Below are 27,715 nucleotides of genomic sequence, written 5' to 3' on the forward strand. Positions count from 1 at the left end.
AGTGAGAGGCAACCTCTGAACAGCGGCGCTCAGCTCGCTGAGTCCCTCCTCAACGCAGCGCGCACTCAGAAACAAATGTTTCACCGTGCGTGCAGCCGCGCCGTGCGTAAAGACGCGATCACACGTCTTAAAGCCAGACTGCCTCTGGATCAGACGGCATGGGGGGGAGGGGAGGGATGATCTGCTCAAATGCATATAGCTCTCATAGCGCTGCATTCACATGACTCATATTTATTTACTTTTAGAAGGGATGTTCTGCTTCTTTTGATGCCGTCCAGGTAAATAACTTTTTTAAAAGTTAGTATGAGAAAGTAAAAGCGTTAAATATCTGGGCAGGAGCCAAGCGAGGAGGGAGAGGAACGAACTCTCAGTCCTCAGCTCACCTCAGATCTGTTAAAGGAGAACATGAAAGAGGGCTGTGGCGTGAAATAATAATACGAATTATAATAATAATAATAATAATGGTAACATTATTATTAATAATAATAATAATAATAATAATAATAACCCTGGACTTAAAGGTAAAGGTAATCTGGAGATGCATTGGGGATCATAGCACAGGAGAGGGTTAGTGAGTCGAATTCAGCACCGATTTGTGAGTGTGGGAAACACTTGTGTTCCTCGTCACCTTGTGCGCTCCACATTTGCATTGTGTCTGTATTTTTTTTTATCACTGACATGCAGTAACATGCCCAAGGCCCGCATCTCACAATGCCATCTCGATGGCATAAAGGTTTTCCGTTTTATTTTGATGGTAGCTCAGGAAGACAGGGAGCCTTCCCAGTTCAGGAAGGAGTGAAAAAAACAACAACCCCCCCCCTACACACACAGTGAGAGGAAAAGCAAGAAACTGCCTGAGATGAGATGTCGACACACAACGACACGGCATTAATGTCTGAGACTTTGGCAGAGTCAACTCTGTGCAGACGGGATTTACAGCAAAGGGGAAAGCCAAATACCATAAATTACTGAGTTATACTGAGCAGAACACTACTTCTCCAAGACCAGCTACTCATTAATTGCTCATAGAGTTTTGGCAATGCTGACACCGTACTTTGGCACAATGGGACTGAACTTCAGACCATCGGATTCAGGGGGAGTTTATCCGGATACAAGGGGGAGCACAGGAGGTGGTGCAGCAGAAGAAAGAATCCTGAAATCATAAATACCATTGACCTTTATTCCCATGGCACATGCAGACAATTATCCAGAACACTTGGAAAATATAGTGCTCATAGAGTCACATTGGGTAGGGGGGGCGGCATAGGATGATAAAAGAAAACCCAGCTTCAGTCGGAAACCGCATGGTGTCCGAGCAAGAATCACCAGTTGACCAATCGTTTTCATTATGAAAAGCATGAAGCTCATACAGATCTTCTGTCATATGGGGAATAGGTCTTTAATCATTAATTAAATTAAAGGATTTTTGACTTTGTTGTGTGTCTTTTTTTGGTGGGACAGGGGATATAAATTCCACTTTAAGGCAAGACCAGAGATAGTACATTTCATGCAGAACGGCAATTCAGTGTGATAGGATAATAAGAATACATGTAGACATAAAATTGTTTTTTTTAGGTGAAATCCCCCCAAAATAATTAAATATTGTCTTTGGGAGTATTTTCAGCGGCATATAGAGCTCTAGTGACCATGTATATTGGATTCACCCAAAATAAACTACAGTGCTTATTTACATGGACACATTAAGAGGAACTGAGTAGAGCAAGTTGTGTTTGCAATGTGTTCTTTATGACTGCGGTCAAAAGCACAGAGGAATAAGCTATATTAGACTTTGGCTCCACAATCAATACTTGAATACTTGATTAATTCAACATTACATAGAATATGTTCATTATAAGATGAAATATAATGGATTTACAGGGGAAACAGAAGGAAAAAGGCTCAAGTCTCAAATATGAAAGTGTGTTGCGCTGCTCTGAGGCAGAATTTAAGTCTAAATTTAGATATCTTTTCCAAAGATATAAACTTTCAAAGACCGACAACCTCTCAGCTGACAAAGACAAAATTGATGATGGAATTACTCTCATTCTAAAAATACAACTGCCACTGAATGTCTGTCTGTCATGTTTGCAGCACAATAAACAAACCAGAAAGGTTCTGCCCTGACCCGCAGAACACCAGTTTCTGTCCGAAGAAGGTTTATGGTCTGTTGATTCAACCGACTCCTCCCTGAGAGGTTCTGACGGCTACTCTCTGAACATCAACCCTAAAAACACGGCGATTCTCGTAAAGGACGTTCACCTGAGCTGTCTCCTGAATCTGGAATAGTCAGAACGGATACGACCAAGGAGCAGGTGGACCATAAGCTGCCACGGGCTTTTGGGTCCAAACATTACCTACATATGGTGATGAGATTCTCGGGGACACGTCCAAAGCATCCTGCTTCTACTTAGATCAACTGAAAGACAATTTAAAGTCACACATTTTTACAAATGACAGCACCAACATGGGTCTAATCTTTACGCCTGTCTGATTCCGTGTCAAATTTAATTTCCGAAACGGCATGCCCGCAAGATAAGGTGTCGGCTGCCGTTTTATGCCGAGAGTGGCTAAGCAGAACAAAAATGTCAATAAATTGAGTTCTGCTCGCGGTGGGATGGGAGAGCTCGAGACGTCTGAGGAAGAACCATTTTCTTTGCAGTTTTTCCCCCCCTTAGCTGTGCCCACCCCTGTCATAACAGGGATCATTGAAGGTTTAGCCGCCCTAAAAAAAAAAGCATGTGGCATTTTAAAATATTACTGCTAATCACACTGGCATCAATCCCAGGAGGCTGATTTCTATTAGACACGGAGAACATGTCATCATGTCACGCATCACCGCTCAATGTCTTTTGAACTATATAGGAGGAAAATGGGGCTTTCTAGTAGATAAAAGTCATGCATTTCTACAGGCACACATTACAGGCTGTAATCGCACATGAATCCCCTCACTTGCTGATGCTGCTCAGATGCTGTGCAAAAAAAAAAAAAAAGGGGGGGGGGGTGTGTGTGTGTGTGAAAACCATTTCAGAGGACGATGCGATCTCACTGTTGGAGTAAAAACGCAGCTCAAATATATCTGAGAGATGCCAGATCGATAAATCACTGTCAGGAATTGCTCACAAATAAATAAGTGAGGGATGCCTTTCAAGTGAATGATTTGCATTTTCATTGAGTGTTTTTGTTTCCTGAATCATTCTCTGCTCCTTTCTGGAAAGGTCAACGGGAAACGGTTTGGTGTCTAACTTTATCTGCGTGAGCCAACTCTCGAGCTCAGCCAAGTAAGAAATGAGATTATCTTTACAGAAGCTGGGGTGTGAGGATCTGGCCTTTGAATCTCATTCAGTAGAGTAGAGTATATGCATGTCTCAATGGGTAGAATCTGCTCAAACCGCAATTAAAATAGCCAAAGTGTTGAGTGTGGTGTGTTTTTCATTCGCCAAGCCCCCCCCCCTTTTTTTTTTTTTTTACATCAGTTGATCTTAACATTTAATAGACTCTTTTAAGGATATGAATCTTTTCCATTATATCTTTGTTGTGGATGAGAATGACATATATTCCTCTCAGGCGAGACAATTCATTAACTTCCCAGACACAAACCTTTCCAAGCTTGAGCTGTACAAATGCAAAACTTCCGTTGTTCGGATATTTTTAAAGCATGTAATTAAAATCTAAAAATGCTTCTTCTTTTACCTCCATTATTACCTGACTGCGATTGACATTTGCTGAGACGGTGCAGTGTTTGAGCCCGCCATTAAGTCAAATGTCAACGCATGCATATTGTGAATTTTTCTAATTAACAAATTAACAAAAATAATAATATAAAAAAAGTAGCTATTCGTTTAGCCCAAACTGCTGATGACAGACTCCAGAGAGAGCAGACGCGGTTACCTTCTGGCTGGGCTTCACCGTTCCATTCCAGTAACTGCCTCTGCGCCTCCTAAGATTTGCTACTGTAAATCCGGCGCTCTCCCATGGCTTCCAGGGGAAGAAAAAAACACTAATACAATGGACGGCTTTTAATGCTGCCCTAGGAAATATCGCCGGTCATCACCATCTAGGTTAAGTGTGCAGGATTGTGTTATCAAACACCATTTACATTTGTGATTATAGAGTCGGATGTGAAATGTAACACCATCTCTGGCAGATTTTGAAATCAGAAAGGAAAGGAGACAAGGAAATCTTTTATACCCGGAAATTGTACAAATGATAGTTTTTACCTTTCATAGTTGCCGTTGAAGTCTTGCTGGATCAATCGCTTTGCACGACAACCCCACCATCTCCCAGTCGTCCCTGTGATGCATCAACAATGCATTTACATTTATCACTAACCTTGACCCAAACAGGATAAATGCAGAATAAACCCACTCTGGTCATCGAGAGGCTGGTGCAGCAACGTATAAATATACTTGTAGAAATCATGGAAAGATGTGTCAAAAAGGATTGCGAAGAAATATCATTGTTACTCGCCCGACAAGGTCGAAGTGTCTCATGCTACCGTTTATACAAAGCACTCAAAGCAACAAATGGACCTTAAACAGTTTGATACCTGCTATTTGCACTCTAAAAGGCAACTTGCTAGATTTGATTACGGACAACCACCCAGCACGCTTCATGTCAGAACATTTGTTCTGGGCCACTGCTGACGGAATATGACCGGAGCAGCTGGAGGAACCTCGCCGGCAGAAGTCCAAAGCAATGGCTAAAAACCTATTTTTTTAGATGACACAATTTCCGGTATCTGGATGGTCAAAATAAATTGTATATAATATATTATAAGAGAACTCTGGCCCTGATGATGAGAACATAAAGCTAACCTTTTGTTTTGTCAAACTCAAACCTAAACGTTTTTATTCAAATATTCACAGAGAAACCACATGCAGTATTTACCCAGTTTGTTTTGAGCCATGTACTTGATCACCGCAAAGAAAAATAACAAAACATTTCTTCAGTGAAAGTACCTCAAGGGGAGATGATGGATGGTTTAATTTATAAATATGCAATTGGTGTCTGAGACACAATTCATTCATACTTGTTTTTTCTTTACTTTTCAGTCCTGAAGAATTAATGCAATCTTGAGGGATGTGACGACTTCTGGTCTAAATCATGTGGAGATGAGATGGAATGAGTTATCTTTCATTCAAAGTGGGAAAACCTCGCCTCCGGAGAAAAGGCTCATCAACAGCCGAAGGTAGTTTCTGTATTACCTTCATGCTAAGCTAAAGTGAGCTGTCTTTCTGCTGCAGGAATATTGATTTTTCATGCGTTATTCTAAAAGACTCCCTTTAATAAGAAGTGTTAAAAGTTGAGAGGAGCATCCTGACCTATAAATACTTAAAAAAAATAAATCTATCATGAAGTAGAAGTTCACTGCACGGCACATCTACAGCATCAGAAGTAGTAAAAAATAATTACTAGAAATCTTTTTCAAATCTTTTTTCAAAACCTGTTCTGGTGAATTTCATCTCACTATGACTGTGCTCATTCCCCACCTCCACAGACATAATAGGAAAATAGCTAATATAAAAACGGAAATTGTATTCTTTCCTCTGTAAAGGGAGATGATTGCATATCAAGTTGGCTGGTTGAAGTACCTCCCGCGTACGACTCCTGTGTGGTGGGAGAGGAAGCATTTTTCTTCCAACCAATGGAAGAGTGAGTCAGGTTTATGACTATGGGGAGCAGAGGGTGGCCTTTATTTTCCTGAGAAGAGTCATTATTATCACCCTGCAAATTTATGGCTTGCTTCCAGAGAGAAGCTACCAGCAGAGTGCCTGTCATTTCTCTTACTATCTAATGCATTATTGATAAGTCTATGGTCCTATCATCCATTGTGTGCTGTTGCCATAACTCAGAAGAGGAATGTAACATACACAGAATACTGTAGATATGTGGAGTTCCTCTTCTGTTCTGTCAACTGGAGTTTATAGTTGCTTTCGCCCTTTTCGTGCCAAGCCCAATATCAACAGGTTTGACCCACTTCGAGTTAAAGTTCGTGCTATCGAGCAGATGGGGGCTATAGTGAGCATGCTAGTCTAGAACAAGTCCATCCATCCATTTCCTTGTAGATGAGCCAGACGGACAGCTACTCATTCACACACTCGCACCTATGGACAATTTGAAGTGATCAGTTCACCTAAATGGCATGTTTTTGGAGGTGGGAGGAAACGGGAGAAAACCACCCACTTGGATACGGGGATAGCTTCTTGCTGTGAGGCGACTGCACTACCCACTACGCCACCGTGCCATCTTCAGTTCCATTTAGATAAGTGAAACCATGCCTTTGAATTACGCAAACGGAGACTTTATTGCCTTAGTGTGAAAGTAAAGCACCTCATGATGACAGCTGGAACATTTGATTTTGATTTTTTATTTACCAATTAATAAGCAATTTATAGCTGCTATTAGATATACTCAGCAGTTACATGGGAGATAATTAGTTCATAGCTTTCAAAAATAATACGGACCACCCCGTAACAATAAAGGATGACCTGCTTTGGCTCAGTCCCCCCCCCCCCGGCCATGAATGCTGGCTCCGCTCTGAAGGGAAGCCAGGAAGTAGAACAAGCATCCAGCCTCAGAACTCTTTCATTCTCCTTTATTGAATGTTTTAGTAAATCATGAAAGTTAAATAAGCTGTATTTATGCACGTGGATGCACTGAAATTGCAGTTGCAAGAATATAGACTAGAATAGACAAGTGCAACCACGCACACTCATGCATTAAAATTAGTGCACAGACCTAAACAAGTTAATCAGTGATGTGTTTGGCACCTCCCACATATTCCAGCCTACCTCTGTCTCTTTCCTCCAAACCTCCTCTCGCTGAAGCACCCTTCAGACCAGCAGCAATCATTCTATTTAGACAGCTGAGAGGGCCGCTTCTTTGAAAGGTGCTATTGTATAATGCTGCCCGAGCTTGCAATCATGCTCTTCACTCCGGCATGATGAGGTTAGTTCCAGTGTTTTGTCTATATTTTGCACATTTGTTTACACAAGCAGCTTACATATGTTTATATAATTTCCCTAAGGGGTTATTAAAGTATTCTGATTCTGGTTCTGAAACAAGCTCATTTTCAATTTGAAACCTATCAGCTTCCAACATGTGCCATTTTTTTTCCTGAGAATCACAACTTCATTATATTAGCCTTGTGTTTGATTTTGTTGCTCCCTTCTAGACTCCATTGCAGAAATACAGTACCGTATGTCTGACTGACGTATTTAAAGCTCTACCGGTGGCGACGCATCCTCAGCTACAAGAGCGAAGGAAGACAAGGACTTAACAAATTTGTTTGTATGGTTTCCACTTTCTGTAGCTCAGCCGATCCATCAGCAATGAACAACCATATGAATATATTATAATACATTAAAGCTGATTGGCTGCACAGGAGTCACTTTGTGAGTAATGTGGTTTGTCATCCTGTTGAATTAGCTCTAACTCTTCTACATTACAAAGAAAGACACTCCCGTAATTAATAAAAATCTCTGAAAAATGTATGCACTGTAATTCTCTGAGGGGGTAATTTTCGACATGGAAAAGTTTGTCATTCTTACGTTCAGTGCAACATACGCACACATTGCATAGACAACAAATGCTTGATGACTAAATGCACTTGTAGGCATTTTGAGGTTGATTTGTCTTTCCTGACAGGAACTAGAATCACTGGACTGATTTAAGAGCAGGGGAGGGGGGGGGGGGGGGGGGGGGCAAAACAATACTGTCAAAGTGATGTAGTCAAGTGGCTTTAATAATTTCCAATTCATGGTTATAGATCATGTAAATAAACAGAAAAGCTGAACTGTAAAAGTTGGATATGGTTTAAACATTAGCTCATCTTCATCTAGATCCTTTTGCAATTTTCATTCTTAAAATATGTGTTGTCCTTATAAATGATTAAACAGAAAGAAAATAAAATGTTGCTGATTAGGAGCCACACAGGTAATGGTCTGATTTCATCATGGAGATGCGGGATAACAAAATTTGGAAGCAGAGACAGTTCTTATTTTGTTTTCAGGTCACTAGCATCAGTGTTACTAGGATGGTTACCATTAGCAACCTGGCTACTATCTGATGCAAAAAAAAAAAAAAGGCTTCAACAATTCCAGTTTCATAGAAAGCTCCCATAGTCAAGGCAGAACAAACACCCAGGAGAGTGGAGCGGTTGTGTAACTCACGGCTTTAGCAGAACGAAATCCAATCAATATTATTTTGAACTTTTTCCGGATCCAGTGGTCAGGTGAAAACTCATCACTGGGGAAAGGGAATCTGGCATAACACTGAAACTCTCTTTATTGAGCCTATCCATTCACTCCAGAGCTTCTATTTGTCTCCCTTTTGGCCTTCCTTGCCTGATCTGTTTTTCCTTTGCAGGGTGGAATGTTTTCCATGTAGCGATACCTATCAAAGAAAACTGCACTTGTTTAGGTTCTAAAAGAAAATCGAAACTTTCCAATGAAAGTCGGAAAACATTTTGTCATTTTTATTTACTGTGCAATCAATATTATGTGACGATCATGATGTGATGCCGCTTAAAAAGGGACACCACCTGCAATAAACCAATATTTTGTTTATGTTATGTTAAAAGCAAAAAAAAGGTTTATAACCTGCAGAAAAAATGTGGATTATCAACAGTTTACAACCATTAGACCTAAAAAGAATTTAATAATGATACTTCTAAGGTACTTCTAAAAACCTACATACCATAACATGAGGTTTTGAAATGACTTTCTTTGTGGCGGCATTGAAAACTTTAATGACATGAAATAAAAAAAAGAAAGAATAGTTTTCATGTATAATTCGTGCTTGCACACAAAAGCAGTCAAGTTCTATTGGCATTTTCTTCTAACAGAACTAATAGGGCCCACTTAAATGACAGTTTATTGAGTTGTCCATATGGTGTATATGTTTCTAAATGGCTCCACTTCTCTTTAGGAAAGGAATGGGGATTTAATCACACACCTTTGGCGGGCTTAGCGAGGCAGCTGTGACAGCCCGACAACCTCGTCGTGTCAGCCCGAGACTCGGGAGGGACTGTCCTTGAAACACAAAGAACCGCTGATGACATTGATTCGATTCGGTCACAGTAGTTCTTTTGTGCAGTACAAAGGCGGGTGCGCTCAAAACCTTTACAGCGGTACAGCAATAAAACATCTTATTTCGCTCTGGTACCAAAATAAAATACAGCAATATCGAGTCATTGCTGCCGCCCACGTTTCCAGACAGAACCAGAGTCTTCACATCCTCCCTGTTCATAAAGCATTTTAGGTCACGGTAATGATGATCAATTATACTGGGTCCAGGCCAGAAATCTGCAGATGACGCAGTCTGATAAAAGAATCCAGGTATTACAAGGATCCTGGTGTGTAATTACACAGATGTTTGGGGTGGATCAGGCACTGTACACACGTTTAAAGTTAATTTATACCATCGTGTTTCATCCTGCTTTTCATTTTGAGGCAAGGACAAGCCGATATGCCTCAGTTGCTCTTGTAATTATTTCGGGTCCTCTCCTCTCCTTTCCCTTTCCCATGCCCGGTATCTCCGTCATGCTTCCAGACTCTGTCCAGACCTGAGCGTCGATCCCCGAAGACACGACGATGCTGAAATTCTAATCTCAGGCGTCTGCACATTGGGCAATTATCTCAGACGTGATTTTCTTAATCAAACTGAGAAATTAAATTAAAATTTACAGTATTCTCTCCAAGGTACCATTAGTCCTTCAAGTGTGCTTCTGTGATAGATTGATCACACAACCCACTTAGTTTTTAGAATCCCCACGCGGCCGTTTGAGTCTGACTGCATGTGCTGCTCAGAATATCTAGATACCGGAGCGCTGGCAGGGCATTTATGCCACGCAGCTTTTGAGCTCTTCAATCAGAATTATTCATACGCCGGTTTAATTCAGTGTGGTATTCAAAAGATAGATTATAATCCACAAAAACAAGCCTTGTATTCTGTCTGTAATATGCACACAACAACACCACCGTCCCCAGACGCTCAAGCTTCAGCTGTTGCCTGTGTTTGCCAGATAAAGCGGAACAATGGGTCTAATAGGCAGCAGAGAGTCTCCACAACCAGCGTTTCAGATGCGCACAATTGTTCTCACAAAGGCTAAATGTATTCTGAGTGGCAGATTAAGGATGTTGGTCGGGGGCTCTGCATTGTCAATTGTGAAAAGTGGGGTAAATGTGTGTTTGGATGATAATTCACACATTCTGAGGCAAGACAGCGGACAAAAATGAAAGACCGTTTTTTTTGGATCTGGGAAATATGTTTCACAGATTGGTAATTATGGGTAACATAATCTCATTAGGTCCTTTTGCTTTGCGACTCAATTTCTTTTACGAGCATTAGTCATGATTGAGACATCTAAGTTAAAAAAAACTACTGACTGTCTTCATAAGGCCTCCGCCTTGTCCTTTTGTATCCCGCAGGGAAGCCTGTTGTGCAGAGGCAGCAACAAAACTGTAACTGGTGGAGCATCCGGAAAACCAAAGTGTAGGTTGATTTCAGCCGAACACTTAAAGAGTTGTTGTTTCAAGAAGTACAAATTTTACATGAGTTAAATTTTAAAAACTTCTCACGTATTCTCAGTCCAGTGGTGGAGAAAGTATTTACATCTCTTAATTAAAAGTGCAATCAATATCTTCCTCATATATAATATACGCATACATTTAATCACAATTCTACACCTGAACATCAGATGAATCTGCAGCTCCCCTCAGCTTTCAGGAGTTTATATTATATTTTAGCTCTTTTTTTTTTTAACCAGTTGTTGAGAAAAGTTGGTAAAGATTTAAAAAACAAAAGTGTAGAAGACACAAATTAGAAATGAATTTACATTAAAGACAACGACACAAATCCGAATAATGTTCGAGGTTTTTGGGGAAATGTGGATTAGACCCTAACCCCTATAATTATGGTGTAAAAACATTTTAAAATGTTCAAGTACATGTAAATATTCATCAGTTTGCTACTGAAAGTCAAATGACTATTGGTGTAAAATTGTGAAAAGCAAAACACTGCAGCAAACACTCCTTCAACATAAACGTTAACAAGTATAATGAGGTACCTGAGCATTTTGTACACCAGTTATCTTTTATTATTTTTATCTGATGCAGCTCTAATCCCCCACCGCCCCAGGGATTGGAAAAAGTGAAATACATTCTATTCTTCCTCTGTTCTTCTTTCTTCACAATTAGATATTGGCTGAGGTGGTGCAGAAAATCTAATCTTAATGTTAAGGTAACTGTTTGTATATGTTATTGATTTGGGGAGTATAGGGTAAACTCTGTGGCTTGTTTTCCGAATGATCTCAGTAAAGCCTGGCTTTCAAAGGCGACAGTCGGTTTAGACGCACTGCAGAGAATGATGCCTCTGGAACGTGTGGCGGAGACCTTGAGAGCTCCTTGGACAGACCGTCATGGAAGCCACGACTCTCTTCTAGAACTTAACAAGATGCCTTTATATATCCAGGCTAACTGCCCTGGCTAACATTGCTGATTTAAATTCAGTGATCTGTCATTAATAGCCGCATCCGCAGGGATGAAGGGAACAACCCCAGCATCACCATCAACTCTCAAGTCCCTGGTATTCACATGACTTCACCCTCCCTCCCAGTGTAAACACTGAAAACAGATTAGTTCTGCTGCTGCGGATTAAAGGAGATTAGCAGAGATTATTAACAAACATGCCGGTTTAGATCGACAGAATCTCTGTCTTCTGTTACAGATGTAGCAAAAACAGAAACTTCAGCCGCTCGAACCTTCCGCCGCGGGTTAAGGCGTCCTGATTGGAACGCAGCGCCGCTTCGATTCAATCTTGTCCCGTCTCAATTACTGTAAGATTTACTGACATCCGTCACAGTTCATAACAGCTCAAGCTGTTCGCTGTGGGCAGGATGCAGAGGTGAGGGGGGGGGGGGTTGCCACTAAGTGCTGGTCTTCACTCACTCACTTGTGTGTTCATTTTGCTGCACTTACGCATCATACATCTACGAGTTATTGGTAGTAACAGCATGTTAAAAATAAAAATATCAAAAAAATAGACACATTCCAGCCGGGTTTCAGGCCAGACTGGAGCTGGTCGTGAAACACAACAACAAACAACTCGCTGCGTAATTAGAATTGCATCTGTGCTATAATGACCCCAGAAAGGGAAGAACGCCCGCTCTAAATAAACCATTAAACGCACACTATTTATTTGATTTTCAGATAGCAGTATCTAAGGATTCAAATAAACATATTGATTTACTCGCTTAAGCAATTTTCATCCATCTTGAGGAGCACGTCGATACGCACCTTGCAGGGACATGATGAGAATGGCTCATTTGAGTGAACATCTGTAATAACGGCATTGCTCTTTTTCCTGGATGGCTCCAGCATGTATCTTGTGCTGCAGCTACTCAAAGCCCGACACCGGAGCTGCAATCACGCTCTGTGGTAGGACAGGAAGTCTGACCTGCGGCGAAGATGTGACCCGATAAGAGATCACAGATTTGATCTAGTCGGAATCTTCCTCCTCCTCTATCGAGAATCGAGGAGGTTATGCGATCTACCGTGTTTGTTGGTTTGCCCGTGTGCGTTTATGACATTTTGAAGCAGATCTTTGAAGCAGAGGCCGATTCTGAATAACGTCGCCCCCCCCCCCCCCCCCCCCCCCCAACAGTATTACATTGGTCCTTGCTTTTAAAACAGTTTTTCCATCATCTTTAAAATGAATAATGATGAGTGACAATTCAAAGTAAAGATATATAAAGATACATATAGGGCAATTCAAAATAAAGATATATCTTTATTTTGAATTGCCCTATAGGGCACTCATGATGTTCCACCACTGTGTGCAATAGAATCCAGATCTAGATCCTAAATCTGGATCTGACATTAGAATATTTTTTTCGGAGATGTATTATGAGTAGAAGTGATGTCGTCATGGCTGTATACTATGCTCGTCAGGGTTATCCAGCTGATGTTGCGTTTTTAGGTTCTTCACAATACGCATAATGGGGATATAGTACAGAAGCTTAAAAAGTGCCAGGGGCTGTGCAGGCTAGAAGTTGAAGTGTCCTTGGGCAACCGAGCGAACCCCAGCTTGCTCCCAGTGGTTGTTCCATTGGTGTGTGTGAATGGTAATCACTCCTGATGAGGAGGTGGTGTGATGCTTTACATGTAGCCTTCGCCTTCACTGTGTGAATCTGCTTCAATGGGCCAGCTTGCAGCACAATCAGACTAGAACACAGCAGTATAAGTAGAGTCCAATCAGCATCCATTTAACAGTGCTAAAAAAGGGTTAAAATCATAAATGAACTTGTAGAAAAAAGCACTCTTTTTTATTTTATTTTATTTTTACAGTATTGGGATGCTTCAGCTTGAGAACACCCAGAAATTCTTAATGGATTTGTTTAGAATTAAAACAGATTCGATCACTTCATGTTTCCATGAGATGTCATTGGGACATTTATTATTTTAACACCATATGAATAATTCAATTGAGTTATGGCATGCATAAAAAGTAGAGAACAGTGAATCATAGCTATGTAACACAATATACAGCATCAGAAATCACACTTACGAAAAATAAAAAGAAATTACATTTTAATCCAACGTGTTAGTGATTTTTTTTTTATTATTATTATTAATTATTCAGAAAGGCAGGACGCTCGACTTGAAATCTTTTAACCACAAATAAAGATTCCTGTTTTGTACATTCAGTTCAATAAATGTTACACATGAAAGTGTCTAGTGCCATCTAGTGGTGAGGTGGTGATAACAACAGGTCTCAGTCAATATTTTCGATCAGTCCCTCACTGAAATGACAGTTTAACCAGCCACTGAAAAGGCAAGAGGAACTATCTGTGTTTACACATTGGTCATTATGATAATTGCAGTGCAACAAGCAGAGGCAAACTGCCACATGATGAATAGACAATGCACACATGACAATTTATAGTGTTTATCTGCACGTAGAAATGGTCCAAACAGTCAAACAGCATCATTCTAAATTTAAAATATATCAATAATACCATATGCACTGTCCTGCCTTGTCCCCTCTATACAGTTACTGAAATAAAAGTCGACAGAACTACTCATCTGCATCACGTACTTTCATCGTGGTCGATTTTATGTTGTGCAGCCTCTTCATCACTCCTCATCTCCACAGCCACACTCCGCCTCTGCTCCTCATCCAGCTTCTTGTAGTTGTAGTAGTTCATGATGAAGAAAAATATACCTGGCACCGCCACAAGCACTCCACACGCGTAGTACATGTACGTGTAGTCTCCAAATTTATCAACCAGAGCTCCTGAAAGAGAAGATGCATCACTTCAATGATTGCCATTTTACACACTCTCGTCCTTTTGTGGACGACACGCAATCTGATGTAAAAAAAACAATCTTAAACAAGTCGTGAACCTGAAATTGGAGGGCCGAGAAGCACCGGTCCGCACTCGATAATGGTGACGAGTCCAACCGCACTGGAGAAGCGATGAGCTCCGACAAGATCCATCAGGACCTCAAAGAGAAGCGCACAAACCATCCCAAATCCGATGCCGAAGAAGACTGCATAAATGACCAGGCCGGAATATCCAGACGCTAATGGGCACAAAAGGTGGCACACGCCAGTGAACGTGACGGCAAAGCTGAAGAAGTATTGGATCCGAGGCCTTATGCAGCTGGTGTTGCCTATGAGACCGGTGGCCGGCCGGACAAACATGTCTACCAGAGCAAAAATAGAGAGCAAGAAAGCAGCGGAATATTCATCAATCCCAATATCTCTGGCGTAAGGAGCCAGAAAAACCACCGGCGCAAAAAAGCCCAAAAACATGACAACATTACCGACGAGGTAAATGAGGAAGCCCCGGTGTTTGAAAAGAGAGACATCTATGAATTTTTGCAGGCAGCCCCCACGCTCGCTCTCTTTTTGGGTTTCTTGGGTCAGACGGTTATCCGGTGGCGTGCCGGTGTCGGCGACAGCGCCTTCCTCAGCGGCTGCCCTGTTCGACGCCGGGGAATCCGACTGTGGTTCGCGTTGGGGGTGTTTGTTGACGGGTCTCATCAGAGATCCAGCCACGCAGCAGTTCAGAAGAATGGCTCCGAGGATGAGGAAGCTCCCCCTCCAGCCGAAGGAGTCCAACAGAAGCTGGTTGAGAGGAGCCAGGGTGAACAGAAGGACTGGACTTCCTGCCATCGCCAGGCCGTTCGCCAGGGGCCGCTTGACGTGGAAGTAGGTGCCGATGATCGTCAGGGCTGGCTGGAGGTTGAAGGCAAGGCCAAAACCTGTTAGAGGATGGAACGGGCAATTATCGCCACCACGAATCATGAATTATTACATGGCTCATATGAATATAAAGCAAGACCTGTGAAGCCGATGTTTCGGGATAGTCCAAATTTAAAGAAGAACATTGAAGCTTAAGGAAATACTAGAAACATTTGGACTTGCAGCTTCAGGCCTTTTTCCATCAGCAGCACCTTTAATAGGAAGATTTGTTAAAATGACATTGTCATGAAAAGCAATTCTTAATTTTGGATTTATTATGACCGTTAAAACAAGCATGTCCATGCCAGATATATGCGCTCTGTAACAAAAGGATAAGAATTCAATAAGGTATTGATCGGTAGGTTTGATTCCTGTGCAGCAGCAGGGGAATGACATTTGCTGGATCACGCGTTGTTTACTCGCTGTTGCTGGAGCGATCATGTGGTTGGGCTCAGAATAATGCCCACAGCAAAAACATTTTCAAACACCGTGCCTGGAGTAAATACTTTCACTTTAGATTCTCTACGGCCACACAGAGGCAGAAACGATGCCATTGGCCCAGGGTTGTTAATCAAAAAACTCCCCTTGTATGCACAGCAACCCTGCTGTTAATAAGTCCCAGCAAGAAATGATGAAGCCGAACTCACAAACCAGCAGCAGCGGCATAGAACACACTCAAAGCCTGATTTACCTCCAATGACTCCAACGCAGAGATACAGATGCATGATAGTGCTGCCAAAAGAAGCAAGCACCATGCCGGCGCTAACCATGACCCCGCCGACCATAACCACCGGTCTGCTGCCATAGCGATTCACAAGTATGCTGCTCACGGGCCCTGCAGAAGCGAGAGGAGAAAGCTCACTTATTCTATTCAGCCCTCTCTTAAAGGAGGGCTGAGAGAACAGCGGCTGTTATCGGCCACCGACCTGCTGCGTACATGGAAGCCAGCATGACCGAGGAAACCCAGGCGGTCTGGCTGTAGGAGACGGAAAAATACTTCTGGATTTCCTTGAAGTAGATGGTGAGAGACTTCGGGAAGGCGTAGGAGAATCCTATGGAGATGAAGGAGCCCAAGACGACGGCCCAGCCCCAGCCGCCGTCCGGCGGAGTGTATCCCAGTTTAGTCGCTGTCGGAGGGGCCATGTTCCTTTTCACCGTCTGGATAGTGGGGTGAGATTTTAAAAAAAACAAAAAGAGTCTGAAAGGACATTTCAGAGCCAAGTACACACATTCTTCAGCTACGTGTCACAAGGGCGATCCTCTGCGCGATCCTCTAAAGCATGCTGCCCAGGCTATGAACTTTGGCGTTGTACCAGGCTGCAGCCCCCCCCCCCCCCCCTCCCCGCACCCCCCCTTGAGGAAAAGCAGTGCTCTGAGGTCTTTGATCTCATCACGCATGCTTGCACAGTAAATGCAACTGACCAAACACACACAAAAAAAAGCCGTGATCCTCTCAAAGGTCTTATAGGGATACACGCTGCAGGAGAGGTGCATCAGGCGCCAGGCAAGGAGGAGATGTATAAAAGGAATTTTAAAAAAAACCACGTGTAATGAAAATTCTATACAATCAGTCATCCGATCAGTTTCACAGGAGAGAACCCGTTTGAGGATAAAATAACAAAGGTGTGTCTGTTTTTGCTAGAAATAGAGACTATAGGCTGACACTCAAACAATACTAGGAAGCGGTGTGTTTGGAGAGCCCCTGGAGGAGCGCACTTCCCGCATGCACTTATGTGTGTTCACACATACAGCTGCATTCTGGGATGGGATGGGACCGCCCCCTCACAATTTCAAAGGTAGAAATGTTTTGTTAGCATTCAGCGACAACGTATCCCTCGAGTCCCATCCGCCGATCAGAGTCTCTTTGGGTTTTGTGTTTGTTGAACCCCAAAAAAACAAAAACAAGAAGGTTCTTTTATCTTCAGATGAATTGTTCTAATTGAATAAGGGCTACTGCGGAGACGCATTTGGTTCAGAGCGTGAACAGTAGGGATGGTGAAAAACGCTTAAAAAAAAAAAAAACATTTAGAAATGCATCCTTAATAAATGAGGACGAGCTCAAATATTACTGACCATCAAAATAAAAAAAAATATTCAACAAGTAAAAGATGATGCAGGTTTAAATAAGATCAGAATTAGAAGTATAGAAAGGAATTCAAATCAGAGTCACATTTACAAATGCAAATGATTGGCACGAGACGATGAGCATGTAATTTATTTAACTTGCGTTCTCCTGAAGCTGGCAGTTCATCCTAACTTCTGTAACTCTAATATGCTCAAGGCCTTTTGGTTTGGCCCAGTGTGAGAAACTCTCTTTCCTCTCTTTAGAACTGGCTGCACGTCTGCTGGACTTGTACACACTGGGTTTAGCTCACAGAACAAAACAAAAGTATTTAGTAATCGGAGGCACGATGGCCTTGAATCTCGCACTTGATCGCCGATCGACCCACATCTGTGCCCAATTCCTGGTGTGAACATTCTCAGCAGGCTAATCAGAAACTCCATGAAGCACTCATGACAGGTTGCGTAAACTGCTGCATAATTCAGATGTGTCACCTCAGGAATTTTTCTGCTTACTTTATTTTATTTTTTGTTGCATTAATTACATCTTTGTATATTTTTTTTAGCATATATTAAATCTAAGTCCAAAAGAACCAAAGAAAAATGGATATTACATTGCAGAAATGACCCAAACAAATTAAAAAATATACATAGTGGTGAGGTTTTTAATCACTTTAATGTGCATTTGTATTTTATTTTTTTTATTTCTGCCACTGCTAGACAATAAGCTGAGAAGATATGATAAATATAATATCTGACGTTTTAAAAGAAAAAGCTTTCATAAAGACCTAATCTGTAAAAGTTTGTCTTTAAAGATTCCTTGGAAAACCTTCCTTGGAATAAAGCACAAGAGTGAGACCTCTTCGTGGAAACGCAGCTCAAGACACGCAGTTTTGCGGCCAGATGCTGAAACTAAACTGAGGCTTGTTTAAATATGATCTAACATTCTCGTGGGGAAATACGTCAACGCATTAGAAGTCGTGCGTGCGTGGCCTCCGCCTGACAAGCGCTTGTGTAACACGTAAAACTCGAGCTTCCTTTTTTTTCCCCTGCATCACAGAGAAGTTAGGTAACGACCTCAGTTCTGCTTTTAGCTGGGGTGAGTTCAAGCATTGAGAAATGTTGTCCAATGCCAGGTCCCCGCTTGACCTCTGGCTTGGTTCGAACGCCGACATGCGTAAATTCAAGGCTGCCTTTAACGGCGACTCCCTGCGGGCATGAACGCCGGAATAAAAGTTCCGAATCTTCCGATATTAGGGTAAGCCAAGCCGTGTGTATGTTTTGTGCGTTTTAATTCATCGTTTATAAACTGCAGCCACTAAATGGGGAAGATTTGCATCTTTTGCGCAAAACCGGTAAGCGCGCACAGAGGGTGTTGCGTTCACGTGACGTCGGAAAGTATAAACTCACAGGGTCAAACTTGAGCGCGTGGTCCGATTGACCGATATAAACACAATTGCCTATTGATATGACCACCGCTGTTTGCGGGCCAGTCACGTGAACGCGCGTCTTCAGAGGTATAAACGCGTCGCAGCGTCACAGCCGGCGGTCAAGAAACGCGCTCCGCTAAGTCTCCCAAAGATCCTTGCTTTTGAGAGGGACTGCCACTCTGCCGTCGCGATAAATATACAGCAATTTGGCTATAATAAACCAATCGATCGCTTTTACGACGAATAATTTGAATAACCCTCATTCCGTAAACAGCTCGCTCATGTGCTAGTTTAGCTGCGGCAATGCTAACTTTAAACAGGGGGAAAAAAAACACCAAAAACTTTCAAGTCAACATAAAGTTTTCAAGTTGTCAGTAATAGAACTTTGTCACCTTTTAATGTCCTGAAACGGGACCACCATCGGGGTGAAACGGAGGGCCGGTCCGGAGCTCACCCGCAAGCTTTAACCGGATCAGCAGCAAACGTGGCGATGACTGCTGTCAGAGAGGCTGTCCCAGATCCCAGACCAGCTTTAAATGCCAGCAATGCCTTACCATAAAAGGATGATTTTTACCTACTGCATAATTCTGTAATTCTCAGTGTATAAAGGTTAGGACTTTTCAGAATTTACACTTCTGTTCTGTGCAACAAATAAACGTATCATCAGGTTATTTGCCCTTGGCTTTCAAGTCAAATATTAGACAAATGCTAATAAGTATGGGAGGACAGATGTCATTTTAATATCTCGCATTAATTTCAGTGGCGTTTGTGCATCTGTGGAGGGGATGAAATATCTGCATGAAACGTAAAACAGCTGGGTAGAATTCAATGAAATGTCACATATATTTACAAATATTTGTATTTCAATATTAAATAAACTTGTTTTTAAAAAAAATGTAAGCCACTTTATTAGCACAAAGTCATTTTCTCAGGCTAAATGTGTGTCCAGCTACGGTACACACATTTAGTAGTTTCTTCAAAGAATTTGATTAGTACCACCATAATCGTGAGTTAGTATTAATAACATATGATTTTAGTTCTCATTATTTTTCAATTCCACAGTATTTGAAATTGTCCTACATTACTGATGTATTTGTACGCATCAAGTAAATACCGATATGGCTCAGTTTTAAGACAGCTGGGTCATAAAAGTATTGGAGTGTGATTCCCTCATAAAGACATTAAATAGCTTATGAGTGCATTGAACATCTTCCAGCTTTGGTTCTAATCATTTTTTCCCCTGTGAGCAAGAATGGGTGAAAGAGAAAACTTTAGACCGCTGTGTGTGAAAGAGATCCGATTCCTTCATCTTCTGCAGAGAAACGAGCCTGCGAAGCCTGTCGAAATAGATTTTATTGACATCTCTCTGCCAGACTATAACGGAGAGAAACACGAAGGCATCATCTATTCTATGAGATGGCCATGGGGGAAATGCATGTGATTGATGAGGAAGATGAGATGAGATGCATAATTCTGCATTCTGGTGACAATCCTTGAGAAGTAATGTTCTGTGTAGACTGAAGCAGTCCTACACAGTCCCAGTTGATTAGCATCTCGTCTCATTGCAGGTGCATATCGGGATCCCAGCATTTGCTGTCATGTACGCTGCAGTGGGCCTGGGCTGGCGGGGTCGCTCCCCCCCCCCCCCCCCCCCCGTCAGACCATTCATGGACAAATCGTATGTCATCTTTGCAAGAAATTGCTTGGAAGTGGACTGGACGTGAGGAGAAATGTAGCACAGGAAGCTGCAGGAAAACACCTTGATGTGCGTGTGTTCAATTAATGGGTTAATTGCTGGATGACTGCCATTAGCACAGGTTTTTCCTGTTGGACCATGTTATTTCATGCATGTCAGTAAACAGTCTGACTATTGGTCTACTTGAAGCAAACCCTATAGACCGCCTGATGAAATGTGCATCCTTGTTCATTTGGCTTAGTTCAAACAATGAACATTTATTTGACTTAAAGGAAATTACAGCAAGAAAAGTTTGCTATAGTGAAATTAAAGTGCAAGTTTTCAACCTTCAGGAAATGAGCAGCTGAAATGGGTTCATTTGTTATTTCTCATGTTAACAAAGAAATACAACCCCAAAAAATATTTAAAAGAAAACAGTATAGGATTAGTGAGACGTTTTTTAAAGATGACATGAAGAGACCGGAGAAAGTCTGTGCCGAGCAACAAAAGATGGAGGGTAAGGGTCTGCTGTGTATGATGATGTCATACCAGGACAAATTTATAGTACAGAGAAAATCCCTGAACCTAAATCCAGTCAGTTTCCTGGCGACACCCAGAGTTAAAAATAAAATAAAATAAAAAGCAGGCAGAGAATCAGAGTGATAGAAGCTGCCACTAGATGCCATTGTAAGGCTAAAATGATCCACCTTGAGACTTGTGTGGCAATCAAAATGAAACGGATCATGACGAACAGATTGAGTCAGGGTTGACTTGTCTACTAAAGGCCGTGGATGTAAACAGGAATTATGAATTAAGATTTTTTTTGTAATATTGTGTTGAATATTTTCTTAACATTTCTCAAGGAATAAAGCTTGGATGCAAATATAATCAGGCATATTTTTTTTGTGACAGAATTTGGATTAACCTTTTTAATAGATGGCTGTTAAAAATCCTGTCACGATGAGTCAGACGTTTGATTATTATTGAATTAAAGGGGAGTGTTGCGTCTGAGGGGGGCAGCACGGTGGTATATTGGTTAGCGCTGTCGCCTCACAGCAAGAAGGTACCAGGTTCGAATCCTTTTTTCTGTATTGCTTTGGTTTAAGCGGCTAAGATTAGATTACCCTGAAATCCCCCCCCCCCTTGCCTCACTAATTTTAGATGTCCCCAGCCCTCCACTCAACACTGACAACACATGACCTTAAGCCTGTGTGGACTCCCCAAGCATTGGTCACACTTGCAACACGTAGCCCAGCTCAGCCAATGAGATCAAAGCACCGAGAGGGCGGGGAGAGATTGCAGTGTTGTATTGAATATCAAAACACAGATGGAAAAGTGCTTCTGAAATTCTGTCAAAACGGCTTTACTGGATTTCAAAGGAGAGGAAAAATGTTGAAGAGGCATTGTGAAGAAAGAAGACCTCAGTGTTGTGTTCAAGGTAAATCTCTGGGGAACGCTTTCACAGATGTTTGCTGTCAAGGTTACAGAGGCTTTCAGGAACTCCGGTCCACGACCTTCCCTCGCTGAAGTTGAGAACAGCCACAGTCAGACTACTCAAGATAAACGTGTTGTTGTGAAGACGCAGGAGAAAATGTTTGTGTTATTTCACATTGTCCTACTCGTATTTACCAAAAACAATACAATAGACTCTCCAAGGGCAGCTCTCTCTCTGTTCTAGTATTTCTGTTACACTTCTGTCACCTATTGGCAGAATGCAGTTAATTCCCAGCCAAGCGTTTTGCTATGGGGTGTCTCATTGCGTTCACGTGACAGACGCGGTGATTCGGAAACTTTGGAAGGTCAAGGCTGTTGAACAATGTGTGTCCACCTGTTTTTAGAGGTGACAGCGTCCCTGTGCTGCAGACAGGCAGAGGACACGATATACCAGATATGTACTAGATGCGTATTCCTATTGTTTTAGGGGTTTTTAATCATGTCAAATACATACATTAGCCATGTAAGCAGCAGTCACTGTTTCCAGAAAATCCTTCTTCATGAGTTTAGTGACAACGCTACAGCTTTTGGGTAGATTTCCAAGAATTGTATTGATTATAATAACTTCATTCCTCTTTTCTTTCTCCTTGTAGAATTATTTTTTGCATGGCAATTAGCTGCTAACATACCAGTCAAATAGTAGTCTTTATCTTTGAGCATATAAGCATACAGATATCTCCTAGCATGGATTTGTCTAATGCTTTTGTATTGTTCTAGCTTCCAGTTGAGATGCTGCCATGGCCCCTAAATCAATGACAGCTCAAGAGTGACACTCGGGCTTTGATCGATTACTCCTCGGGGCAAAAATGGGTCGCTACCTCACTGAACTTGTGTTCAGCTTTTGTGAATAAGAGTTTACCGTCTTACTGCAAGGTAAGGTACCTGATGAGCCTCCTGAGGAAGTGTCCTTCTCTGGCTAAGGCACAGCGCCGCCTGGACGTCCACAGAAGCTCGCTGCTGCCGCCTCCTCTGCCCTCCAGATTAACGAAAAACCCTCATTTGAAACATTTGCACCACCTTGACATAAGTTCTACATCTTATATCCAGTCTGTGCGCTTTTGCTCAGCTTCCGAAACGAATGTGTTCAAAGCCGAAGCTCCAATCGGGATCTTTGAGGACATTCCGGCCGCCAGTTCCAACTTCAGTTCACTGAGAGGACACGTCGGGCAATCATTAAATCGACTCTCCAGACATATTAACATTTATTTCAAGAGGAAGGATTTCGTAACTCAAGCTGAAAGCGCTTGTCTTGTCGCAACTCCAGTTAGGTCGCAGAGGCGAAGCCAAAGCCAACAGGCAGCCGGAGAGCAAAGGATATCTGAAGGCAAAGGTGCAATGCAGACCTTAAAATTCACAGATAAGGCCAGAGAGCCACTGGAAACAAGTCCGTCATCACAGGGACATTTTGGGCTGCAACTATTTCACGTCAGCTCACTGGTGACAACATTCGGCGAGAGTTACAGCTACGTTGCTAATCACATTAACTCGGTCTTCTCCCGCAACTTTGCAAAAGTTCCCCTGCAGGAGGATTTGGAAAGAACGTCCGCCGCCACAAGGACTCGGAGGAGGAAGAAGAGACAAAGACAACGCACTCAGGTGGAATCCGATCATATCTCCAGCTACCTTCACTTTGCCAGACACATCAATAAATACTTTGGTGCGAAGGTTGGAGTCGATCAAGAGCAGCATAGTGTGGAGCAGAATCCTAAAAACCAGAGTTTAACACAAGCTACCTCACAAAGTCAAGGTGCCGTGTCACAACAGAAGGAAGAAAGAGCAACCGCCCCTGAATACGGAGGCCTTTTCCACAGCAGCCGTGACGCCGCTGACTTCGGAGGGAACTATTTCCAAACAGCCAGTCACATCAATCGGTATTTCAATGGGCAAAGCGGATTGGATGAGGATATTGATGAGGTAGACGCGGAAGCTGGATTTGCTACCTCTGAGCGGTCCCTGTCCTTCATGGACTGCCTTCATCACCCTACGAGCATCATCCCTGACTTCCTGGGTGCTTATTTAAAGATGGGCCCCTCGACCCTGGCCGTTGAACCCAAAGGTCACGCGACATCGCCTGAAGCGCTGTTCAATAAAAAGGTGAGTCGAGGTTGAGTGTCAAGAAAATGAGGACCCTGACATCAAATGTAATCACAATAAAGTGGCCCATGCTGATTGCTGACTCATTTTCTGATTGGCCGGTATTGATAGGATTCAAACCCGGTGCCTTCCTGCTGTGAGGTGACAGCGCTAACCACTACACCACCGTGCGCCCCCCCCCCCCAGCTTTATCATTGCTCCAACTTTTGTCTTTGTGTTTACTCTGTGGGATTCGTATTCGAGCCCTCGAGCGCCACACCCTCAACCAACACGATTAGCTTGTGTGATTAGAATATGTTGCTTGTTCAAACTGCGCCGACTTTAACACAACATTTCCCCGGCAACACAACAAATGTGGCAAAGATCGGATGAACACTTTGAGATATGCAAAGGAGAGACAGACAGAATCCTTCCCTTATTTTGCCCAAAACCACCTGCAGTCCACCGGCGTTGTTTGATCACGTGACATTAAATCCATGCAACCGTTTAAAAGTCGTTCCCGGTTGTGTGTTTTTTCAGTTTGTCTTGAGCCCTCGGCGAGCGGAGGAGGAGGCACGGGGATTGATGGGCGGCCTGGCTCAGGCTTCATCTCCAGAAGCTGTGACTGCCTGCGTGGAGGCTCTCAACCAACATCTCATTTCTTACCCATCATGCAAAGCTGTAATGTGGCAGGTGTGTTGGAAGCCAAGCAATCGTATTCACAAACGTTCAATGAAACCGGTTTGGGCTGAGTTGATGTTTGCGCCTCCAGGAGAAAACCGCAGTCACGTTGTTGAGAAAGCGACAAAGTCACGGAGAAAACCAGGCGCTTCAGAGCGCGGTCAGAGAAACCTTGGCCCTGATTGGCTACGTCGATCCGGTCAGAGGTCGCGGCATTAGAGTGCTGTCCATCGATGGCGGCGGCACGAGGTAACTGTAAGAAATTTGGGCAAGGAATAATGGTCTCTGAGCACCTACTTCGAACAGAACCTAAACTGGACCGTATCTCTCAATTCATTATAAAGTGATTATGTCGAAAAGCTGCACGAACATTTTCCTTCTCATGAGTGTCCACGTTTCTTCAGTCGTTCATCTTTTTTGTCTTTTCTTTTACACACTTCCAGAGGCGTGGTGCCTTTGCAGATGTTGAAGCTGCTGGAAGCCGAGACGGGCAAGAAGATCCACCAGCTATTCGACTACATCTGCGGCGTGAGCACAGGTGACGAACACCAGAACTGAAATGGACTTAAAAATGCCAGCCTGATATCGTCACGTTCTCGCGCCTCACTCCTTCGTACCTCTGCGTGTGTTCTTGTCCGGAAGGCGCTGTTCTGGCTTTCATGCTGGGCTTGGTCCACTTTTCTCTCGAGGAGTGTGCTGACATGTACCGACGTTTTGGCTCTGAAGTGTTTCGGCAGAACCCGCTGGTCGGCACCGTGAGGATGGGCTGGAGTCACTCTTACTATAACACTGAGACCTGGGAGAAAATACTACAGTATGCACAGACACATGCAACGCAATATAAATGCTAATAAGACTTAAATACAATGTAGTTTATCAAAACTGTCTTATGTTTTCCTGCTTTGGTCTCATTGAGGGAAAAGCTGGGACATAAATTACTTATTAAAACAGCCGGGGACGCGTCGAGTCCAAAGGTGAGTTGATTCATGGCGTCTGCTTGAGGTTCGCGTCCCAGATAATACACCGTTGTGTTTCTCAAAGCATTAAAATTTAATTTTCCATTTCATTCATTTTCAGGTCTCAGCAGTCAGCACGGTGGTAAACTGGGGTTCGGGTCCGAAGGCCTTCGTCTTCCGCAACTACAACCACCAACCGGGTTCTCTCAGCCGCTATGCGGGGGGGTCGGGCTTCCAGATGTGGGAGGCAGTGCGAGCATCGTCAGCCGCCCCCGGATACTTCCAGGAGTTCCCCTTACAAAGTGACATTCACCAGGTACGAACCTGGCTCAAGTCAAAACGACCTTAATCCAGATGTGCAAGTGAGTGGAATAATGACATGATGCCAGTTAGAATGTTGAAACAGCATGTGCATGTACATCTTGTGCACATTCCCCCTCTGTGACATCACAGGGAGGAAGGTTTCTGCCAGACGCGTTTCAGTAGGTGATTACAGAACTACACAAATTTATTTCGCTGATTTTGGGTTCATAATCATCCAAACCCTCCATTATAGTGTAGAAACATGAGAAAAGTGACATTTTCATAATATGGGACCGTTAAGATTTATTCTTCCATCTTTGTAGGACGGGGGAATTATCCTGAACAATCCCTGTGCCTTGGCTGTTCACGAGAGCCGTCTATTGTGGCCCAATCAGCCCTTCCAGTGCGTGCTGTCTCTCGGCACTGGTCGCCATGACAATGCTAAGCGTGTCCCCATCACCTCCACCAGCCTGAAGGCCAAGATAGGTAACCTGATCTACAGCGCTACCGATACCGAAGGGGTCCACACCCTTCTGGACGACCTGCTGGCTCCGGATGTCTACTTCCGCTTCAACCCCTTGTTGAGCGTATCGGTGTCTCTGGATGAGAGCCGACCGGAGGCTCTGGACCAGCTGCAGAAGGACACCCGGAGCTACCTGGAGAGAAATGGGCCCAAAGTGGCGAGGTTGTGTTTGGTGCTCGGAGCGGAACGCTCGGCCATCAGCAGGACTAGAGACTGGATGAGTGAGCGGGCCTGGGTGATGAGGCAGAGATGGGTGCGAGTCGGCTAATGATCGCACATGAATCCCCGAGCGTAACGCTCCGCCTACAGGAAATTGTGACGACGCATCGTTCTCCGTGTCTCACGCATGTCATGGTGTTTGACGATTTCTCGACATGCACAGAACAAATATGTTCTACGATGTGTAGAAATGTCGACTTTAATGCTACAATCCTTCTAGCATATTATATTATTGTGAAGTATTTATTTGGATTAAATTCAGAGCATATAAAAGTGACTTTTCTTGTAATTGAAAACTTTTGTTTCTCTGTGATTTGTTTTATCAGCTCAATAAATAAAATATCCTGGTCTTGGTAAACAATAAGACTTTATCAATGAGCTAGACGCCATCTAATAACATGAATGCGATGGTTGACCCCCCCTTTGGAATCTGCGTCCTCCCTGTCCACAATAGACACCCTTTGTTTCAGACAGAATCTCATTGTGTGAGACAGTGTGTGTTGGTGCCAGCCGGAGTGAAGATACAACATCAGTAACACCCCCCCCCCCCCCCCCCCCCCACAGCACACACACAAAAACAAAACCTGAAATGATTTGATCCTGTCGTTAATTGTTGCTAAATGGGAGCTGAATGAAAGCTGAACCTAATCGAGGGACGAGTTAATGACGTGTCGTTTCTGTTTAACTCCGGTGGAGATGATGTCATATTTATTTGTTGATTCCACAGTGGATTTATTCTGACAGGCTGTCAGGCCCTGTTTGGCTTTCGGTGCGACCCAACCGTCCCGTCGGGCTTCTGTTATCTTTCTCCTCATTTACTTGGAGATGATGTGAATCTACCATACTGAAGATGAGATGAGATGAGATGAGATGAGAGGAAGGAATCCACTTCCACTGCATCACGGGGGGGTGCAAGAAAACACCTTTCCAAGGTAGGACTGCTGAGACGCTAACGGTAGCAGTGCTCCAGCATATGAAGACACTCCTCTAGTCCTCCTCCTTCTTCTTCTTCTTCTTCTTCTTCCTCCACGATAGCAATGGAAGTCAGGGT

At 43.1% G+C, this 27,715-nt stretch overlaps 2 protein-coding genes and 1 long non-coding RNA gene across 3 annotated transcripts; 2 read left to right on the forward strand and 1 right to left on the reverse strand.

Annotated features, from left to right (window-relative positions):
• Window positions 1–13,302: 13,302 nt before the first annotated feature.
• Window positions 13,303–19,240, reverse strand: slc16a7 (solute carrier family 16 member 7). Its single transcript, XM_068743796.1, has 6 exons — window positions 19,133–19,240; window positions 16,176–16,407; window positions 15,941–16,084; window positions 14,965–15,269; window positions 14,406–14,901; window positions 13,303–14,295 (listed from the first exon to the last, which is right to left on the reverse strand). Exons 2-6 carry the CDS (start codon window positions 16,390–16,392, stop codon window positions 14,090–14,092), a joined length of 1,368 nt encoding a protein of 455 aa, XP_068599897.1. The 5' UTR covers window positions 16,393–16,407; window positions 19,133–19,240; the 3' UTR covers window positions 13,303–14,089.
• LOC137899764 (uncharacterized) lies at window positions 18,410–21,303 on the forward strand. The gene is made up of 2 exons (XR_011105651.1): window positions 18,410–18,568; window positions 20,309–21,303. It is a non-coding gene; the product is annotated as an uncharacterized lncRNA (long non-coding RNA).
• A 473-nt stretch (window positions 21,304–21,776) lies between these two features.
• Window positions 21,777–27,028, forward strand: LOC137901384 (calcium-independent phospholipase A2-gamma-like). The gene is made up of 9 exons (XM_068745411.1): window positions 21,777–21,853; window positions 22,627–24,003; window positions 24,523–24,675; window positions 24,755–24,912; window positions 25,107–25,201; window positions 25,306–25,477; window positions 25,580–25,637; window positions 25,741–25,935; window positions 26,246–27,028. The coding sequence occupies exons 2-9, from the start codon at window positions 22,795–22,797 to the stop codon at window positions 26,711–26,713; spliced, it is 2,508 nt and encodes an 835-aa protein (XP_068601512.1). The 5' UTR covers window positions 21,777–21,853; window positions 22,627–22,794; the 3' UTR covers window positions 26,714–27,028.
• Window positions 27,029–27,715: the final 687 nt, after the last annotated feature.

Source organism: Brachionichthys hirsutus, chromosome 2 (genome assembly GCF_040956055.1).
Source record: "Brachionichthys hirsutus isolate HB-005 chromosome 2, CSIRO-AGI_Bhir_v1, whole genome shotgun sequence".
Classification (NCBI taxonomy): domain Eukaryota; kingdom Metazoa; phylum Chordata; class Actinopteri; order Lophiiformes; family Brachionichthyidae; genus Brachionichthys; species Brachionichthys hirsutus.

What these genes read in the sequence shown, in the direction of transcription:
- LOC137901384 (XM_068745411.1), top strand. Translation starts at nt 22,795, where the DNA reads ATGAGCCTCCTGAGGAAGTGTCCTTCTCTGGCTAAGGCACAGCGCCGC. An exon ending in GCAAAGCTGTAATGTGGCAG is followed by an intron (nt 24,676 to 24,754) that starts GTGTGTTGGAAG and finishes TTGCGCCTCCAG; the next exon opens with GAGAAAACCGCAGTCACGTT. An exon ending in ATCGATGGCGGCGGCACGAG is followed by an intron (nt 24,913 to 25,106) that starts GTAACTGTAAGA and finishes ACACACTTCCAG; the next exon opens with AGGCGTGGTGCCTTTGCAGA.
- slc16a7 (XM_068743796.1), bottom strand. Translation starts at nt 16,392, where the DNA reads ATGGCCCCTCCGACAGCGACTAAACTGGGATACACTCCGCCGGACGGC. An exon ending in GGCTTCCATGTACGCAGCAG is followed by an intron (nt 16,085 to 16,175) that starts GTCGGTGGCCGA and finishes TCGCTTCTGCAG; the next exon opens with GGCCCGTGAGCAGCATACTT. An exon ending in TCTCGGCCCTCCAATTTCAG is followed by an intron (nt 14,296 to 14,405) that starts GTTCACGACTTG and finishes CTTCTCTTTCAG; the next exon opens with GAGCTCTGGTTGATAAATTT.